At 32.7% G+C, this 6,892-nt stretch overlaps 1 protein-coding gene and 1 long non-coding RNA gene across 3 annotated transcripts in view; both read left to right on the forward strand.

The window, feature by feature from the left end:
- LOC112145711 overlaps positions 1-947 on the forward strand; it is a 10,418-nt gene extending 9,471 nt beyond the window's left edge. The window contains exon 4 of the long non-coding RNA XR_002919126.2: positions 898-947. This is a non-coding gene — a long non-coding RNA (uncharacterized LOC112145711). The remainder of the gene's footprint in view (positions 1-897) is intronic.
- Positions 948-1,114: 167 nt separating this feature from the next.
- slc6a11a (solute carrier family 6 member 11a) overlaps positions 1,115-6,892 on the forward strand; it is a 9,957-nt gene continuing 4,179 nt past the window's right edge. For both annotated transcript variants that reach the window (XM_024271100.2, XM_024271101.2), the window contains exons 1-4: positions 1,115-1,568; positions 4,551-4,685; positions 4,748-4,888; positions 4,982-5,081. In XM_024271100.2, coding sequence (XP_024126868.1) covers positions 1,400-1,568; positions 4,551-4,685; positions 4,748-4,888; positions 4,982-5,081 — 545 coding nt within the window. In that variant the 5' untranslated portion in view covers positions 1,115-1,399. The remainder of the gene's footprint in view (positions 1,569-4,550; positions 4,686-4,747; positions 4,889-4,981; positions 5,082-6,892) is intronic.

Here is a 6,892-nt window from a genome sequence, read left to right on the forward strand (position 1 = left end):
CCAGAGGGGTAGATCGAAGCCCAATCCCGACTCGCTCCATCATCTGCTCAGTGAATTTCAGGTGGGGTGAAGAGGGTGAAGAGGGGGAAGAGGGTAAGGGAAAACCGTCAGGAGTTTGTTGGTTTGGTGGTGTTTGGGAGGGTCCATCTTCCTCGTTGTTTTTCCTCTTCTGGTGCTCGGAGGCAGGTTTCCCGTTTCTGATGTTTTCCTCCAGTGGGGGCAGCTCCGTTCCTCGTGTGGATCCAGTCTGTGTCTGGCCTTGACACTGAGATAAATTTATCTTAGTCTTGGCATGACGCAGGGAGTAGAAGAGATTGGAAGAGAACAGTTTAACTCCTGATTTGTTTAAACTGAATCCATTTTCTTTAAAAAGATGTTTGCGTTCCCAGAAAATGTGAAAGTTGTTGATGAAATTAATTCCTGTTTCACCACATGTCGTAGAAAGCCACCTGTTCATTTGTTTGTTTGGTTGTTTTTAACTGCAAAGTACTTTTAGATGTACTTTGAGATGCTCTAAGCCTAAAATTGGGTTTGTTTTGTGTAAATAAAGCTTGATTTGATTAAACTACAAAGAATAGAAGTATGAATTCTCAGTTTCATGGTTAATTACTGCCACAAACATATATTTGTCCACATTTAAGAAACCCAGGGGTGACACTGGGTTTCTTAAATCAGTCAATTGCAAGTAAAAAATTGAAAACTCATGAGTTCTGTAAAGATAATGTTCTAGAAAAAAATGATACAATTCAAAAAAATGTTTTTTGGAGGGGAATTTGTGTTTTTCTCTCTTTAAATTTCTACCGTGTAATTTTCCTTGGAGGATTCAGAAAAAAAATAGAAATAATACTTTAATGGAAACAAAGGAGTTTGGCTAAAAGCGTATCTTTCCACCAACAGGTTGCCAATCCTCCAGATGTGCATCTGCAGATGTGGATTCCAAAGAATGCTTTAAATTCACAAATTCAAAAAAAGAATATTCTTCAGCACTCAAAACCTTTGATTAACCTTTTAATTTCCTAGATAAAAAAATTAATGAAAATTTGAATAATCTTTTGCTTTTTGAAAATCATCTAAAAAGTTGTTGCTTTCAAGCGAGTGTTTAAAAAACGGACTGACATGACAGAAGAAAGTAATAAAACGGTCCTCTGAAATCCTCTTTGGATGGAAGCCCATGGATGAAAAAGATAAAAGATTTCAGAAAAAACTTGACTCCTCCTAAGCTTGGAAACATTGCTTTTCAGAGCCGGTCTGTTGGGCCCCCTTGTGGCTAGAAAAAACTCACTTCCTCAAAATTAGGTAACTATTAGAGCCCTTAATCCACATCAATTCTCAGTCAGACAATTTAAAAACTAGAAGATTTAAGTGAGCCCGTCCACAGGACGACCTCTCCCTCAGCAAGATGACGGACTCTGTCCCCAAGCAGCTGCGTCTCCTCACAGCTTCAGCCGCCATCAAGGAGCGGGGCAAGTGGGGCAGCAAGAAAGAGTTCATCCTCTCTGTTGCCGGGGCTATTATTGGACTCGGCAATGTGTGGAGATTTCCCTATCTTTGTTACAAGAATGGTGGTGGTAAGTTTTGTTTTAAAATTTCAGCATTTTACTGCAATACTATACTTTTCTGAGAGTTTTGTCTCAGACTGAGCAAATATGAGTCTCTAAAGTATTCCAGGTTTTATACTGTTCATCAGTAAAATGGTTTGAATGAATTGAATGTTTCTGGCACCAGATTGGTTATAAATAACTGTTGAAAAAGTCCTGAAGGTACTCCCCAAGGTATGGAGCCCCTGAAGGGAATTTGAGGAAAAAAATTGAAGTAATTTTTTTATTAATGTCCTAGAATTAAATAATAATAATAAAAAGAGTTAGTAAATGGTCTGAGTAAAAAAAAAAAAAAAAATCAGTTACATAAGTGTATTATTGTTTGTTTGTTTTCGATTTTTCTAACCAAGGCATTTCATTATTTCGGTAATTTGAAATTTATTTTATTAATTTGAAATTTATTTATGTAGTTTGAAATAATTGTGTGTTTTGTCCCGTATTTTTCATAATTTATTCATAAAATAAATCAATCAAAAATCTTTCAATTAATCAACCGGTCAGTTACTAACACAAAAAATCTTTTTTATCATTAATGTTTGGAAAAAATAAAAGTTCCAGTTAGTAACCAGAACTTTTTTTAATTCGATTTTTCAAAAAAAGAAGAAAAAAAAATAGAATTTGGTCTGCATCAGTTACTAAATAAAAAAACAACGTTTTTAACTTTAATTTTTAGGACAAAAAAGTTGGGGTTAGTAACCAGAACTTGTTTTAATTTGATTTTTAGAAAGGAAAAAGAAGTTTCTATTTGGTGAGCATCAGTTACTAACAAAAAAATGTTTTTTTAACTTTATTTATTTTCTATTTATTTTCTAATTTATTTATTTATTTTAACTTTGACGTCTATTTAGGGGTTCCATACCAAGGCAATAAGCAGTGGATTTTTTTATTTTTGTTTTTCCTTTTTTGGAGTACTTCAAGGTTTAACAGCATAACATAGATAACTTGTCAGAACATTTTAAAAGAGAACATTTCAGTTTACTGATATATGAAGGTTTTGACCCTCTAAAGATCCATGAACAACGTCAAACCAGAAGACTATAACATGAAAACAGATCCACCAAAGTAAAGCTGAGGAACGCTCCTGTGAGGAATGAAATATCCACAATCTGGACACTAAAGGAGTAGAATAATTCAGAATCGCTTTTGCAGCAGGAACGATGCAGAAAGGCTTTACAAACCTACACGTGGATTCAGATATTTGAAGAAATTCACAGTGACTTTAACAGCGTCCAGGAGGATGTTTGTGTTATAAAGTGTGAATTTATTGATATGAAAAGTCTGCTCAGGACTAGAGAGACCTTCTGGATTAAGGGTGAATAATCTAGTCTTTGTTTGGCTCAAGTTATCATTTTTACTCAAGGTCAAAATTAGAAACGATGCACAGAAATGATTTGATTTTAACTTTTTTTCTGCATTTGTCATGATTAAACTGTTTAAAACCTGAGGCATCGCCAGTGATGCTTAAACACAAAATCTTTAGCAAACTGTAATTTTTTCATTGTTAACACGATGTTTAGATTAAAAAAAAACTTACAGTAAATCATAAAAACTTAAATACTAAATCTCTGGGAATAAAGGGAAAATTGCTCAAATTCCACTATTTTATTTTCTATCTTTTATATCTTCAATATTTTTGAATTTTATTTTAAAAAACACACAACAATAACCAAACATCACAAGTTTTTCTTCTTTTCAGTATTTAAAAAATCTAAGGTATTTTATTTATAGTTCTCCCATTTTTATTAGTTATTTTTTTATTACAATTATTATTTTGTAAAATCAACGTTTTTAGTTTTAGTAGTATTATTTTGGTAAAGGGAAACATTCTTTTGGTGTAATATTTTCATAGTCCTGCTTAATGTAATTTTCTTTTTTCATTAAACTCTCAATGCTCAATTTAATTAACTTAATGCTGTTTTATTTCATAGGAATCTATATTACATTGTTTGTTTATCTCAAATTTAGTTTTATTTTATTCAAATAACATCAAAAATACAAAATTAAAATTTTAGAATTGGAAAAAAATAAATATATATTTTTGTACTTTTTTTGAAAAAAATAGCATCTGTAAATCTGCAGTTTTTTTCAGATGTAATTTAATTTAATTGAATTTAAATTCATTTTATTTAATTCATTCTGATTATTTGTTATTATTATTTATTGTTATCTTAATTCCTGTGAGAGTGGATCATGGGAATGGTGGTATTTTTCACTAAAATACCTCTCAAGTATTTTGAGTATTATTATTATTTATTTAACTGCATTTTCCTTGCAGTTCAGAGGTTTAGATTAAAAACATGTAAATAAAGAAATTATTTAATCATTTTTTACACATCCAGAAAAATATGTGTCCTATAATAATCTTTGAGATTTTATTTGTCTTTAGTGGTAAATTGAAAACTAAAATAACAAAAAAACTAAGAAAAATTTGTATAAAGAGTTTACAACAAGATAAATCCTTCAGATGTAAAAAAAAAAAGTCTAGTATTGAGTTTTGTTGCAAATAATTCTTTTTGATGAGTACTTTGTGGCTCTTCATGCACATTTATACTTGCTGTAATCGTAAAGAGTAATGCGGTTTAAAAGGTGCACATAAGCGACTTCTCTTTAGGTTTTCTTGCAGTAATGTCACCTCTGAACCTCACAGCAATAAAGTAGATGTTTCATTTCAAATATTTCTGAAGGACGTGAGGAACTCCTTCCAGGATTTTTGCTTTAGTGGGCGTGTCAGATTGAGAAGCATTTAAGCCTGCAGCTGCTGGATTTAAACGTTTGAGCGGCTGCTTGTGCAGCTTAAGGTCAACATGCATGCAGCTGCAGCAGAACAGATCAATCCCTCTTTATAGATCCAGCTGTTAAAACCACACAGAGAAAATCTGCTTTTTTTTATTTCTCCAGGCCAGGAGGTGTTTGAAGCGCTCAAATATTGATCTGTACTTGTTTCTATTTCAGGTGCATTCCTAATTCCTTACAGCCTCTTCCTTGTGACGTGCGGCATCCCCCTGTTTGTGCTGGAGACAGCACTGGGCCAGTACACCAGCCAGGGAGGCATCATGTGCTGGAGGAAGATCTGCCCTTTGTTTGAAGGTGAGACCTCTAATCATATTTTTTTAAGAGGAAATGTGGGTTTAACCGTGTTTATTGTGCAGGGATGGGATATGCCAGCCAGATTATAATATTTTATGGAAGCATCAGCTACATCGTGGTTTCAGCCTGGGCTTTCCTCTACCTCTTCTCCTCGTTTTCTAAGGAGCTGCCATGGGCGACTTGTGATAACGAATGGAATACAGGTACATTTATAATATTTAAAACACACCGACTGTAAGTTGTGTATCTAAGATACTTTTGTTGGCGTTAAATATGTAATTAATGTGTGTTTTTAGATAATTGTGTGGTCATAAACACCTACGATGCATCTGGTAACTGGACCTCCCCTGTAAATGCTTCATCATCCTCATCATCCTCCATCATGGAGTTTTGGCAGTAGGTTTCTGAATGTGTTCTCCATGTAACATCCAGCTGCAGTTTATTTCTATTATAATTGTTTTAACTGTATTTTATTTTCTTGTGTTGATGCCTTTCAGCCCAGGTCTCCCCTGAAAAATAGATCTAATCTCAATGGGATTTCATGGTAAAATAAAGTTAAAAAAATAAATAAATAAACAAATCAGCAAGAATATTTCTTTGACTTTTTTTTTAAAAAAAAGAGACAAATGGATGTGAGTTTTTCTCCTGGAGATTTGATTCCTGTGGATAGTTTTGATAAATGAGTTACATTGAAAATAAATATTAAATTAATTAAAATACTTATCTGGATATTGTTTCAGAGGCCCTTAACAAATGTAATCTATATTCAAATTCTGATAAAGTTTGTGTCTTTGGAGGGTTTTAGTAACTGGGGTTGATGAATGATTTTTATATAAACTACATTCATTTTTATGTTATTTACACTGAGCTCAGTTAGCCTATTACTTTCTGGTGGCTTGTTTGATAATTCTCTTCATCTCTAGCATCTTTATGAGAGCACATTTTCATTTCCTGGTTTAGTGAAAATGTTTTACTTGACGGTAACTTCTAGCCGTGAAAGATTGGTTTCTTTCTCCTGAGTAGATCCCTTTTCTTCACTAATATTCCTGAGTTTGTGCTCTAACTGCTTCCCACAAATCCCTCAGAGAGACACAGGATTTGAGTCAGGAAGCTGGTGTGGACTCTGAGATCCTCAAAACCCTCAGTGGATTTGGAGCAGAAGGGTTTACATGTTCTGAAGATTTACTTTCAGATGACAAATGTTTTACAAAATACTCAACCACCTTGTTTGATTACAATTCAGTGTTAAATTAACTTTACAAAAAGGACCAGATTGACTGCACAACAATTAAGGTTAACGTTGAATTGTCTTTTCACCAAACACTTGCAGAAAGTTTTCTAATAACAAACATAAGCCTTAGGAATAAAAAGAAAAAATTACTGCCATTTTATATTATTTTGCATAAAGTTCTGTGCTTCAAGTTTGTGTAACTGGCTTTCGGACTGTTCAACTTTAAAGTGTAACCAAACCCTAAATTAACATTTTTTTGGCTATTTACTTGTATAAATGACGCTTTAAAAGTGCTAACTATTGGTCCTTGACAAATTTTTGACAAATTTTAAATAAACTTGTATTATACGGCTGAAAATAATGGTCTAACACTGTCTGTGTGCTGCCCCCCACAGGTTGAAACGAGGTATTACAGTGGAATTTTGTGATTGGTCAAATCATGTACGTCCCACGTCATTGATCTGTAACTCTAATAATGATAGCTGTATCTTTCAAATGTTCAATAATGGGGAAAAAAGTCCTGTTTTCCAAATATCTAATTCCAGCTGTGGGTGGAGTCAGCCTCCGACTGTCCTGTTTGGTTACCCTTGAAGTTCAGAAGAAGTGTTTTTTTTCCTTGATTTACCTGAACATGTTACTTTGTTATTTTTCTTAAATATATATATATTGGTAATGATGTATGGTAAAATTTTAACATTTCAATTTGTGGAGAATGAATGATGCATACATTTTATTTATCCTGTACTTTTTTATTTACATTTTATTTTTTATTTTAACATTACTCTTTTTAACATTTTATTTATTATACTCATGCTTTTATTATGTCCAATAATTTGTTTTTATCTTTGTTTTATATGTACTGTGTTGTTCTATTCAATTCTATTCGATTCGATTCTATCCTTTTCTATTCTATTATATCCTATTGTATTCTATCCTATCCTTTTTTATTCTATTCTATTCTATTTTATTCTATTCT

This window comes from Oryzias melastigma, linkage group LG5 (assembly GCF_002922805.2).
Source record: "Oryzias melastigma strain HK-1 linkage group LG5, ASM292280v2, whole genome shotgun sequence".
NCBI lineage: Eukaryota > Metazoa > Chordata > Actinopteri > Beloniformes > Adrianichthyidae > Oryzias > Oryzias melastigma.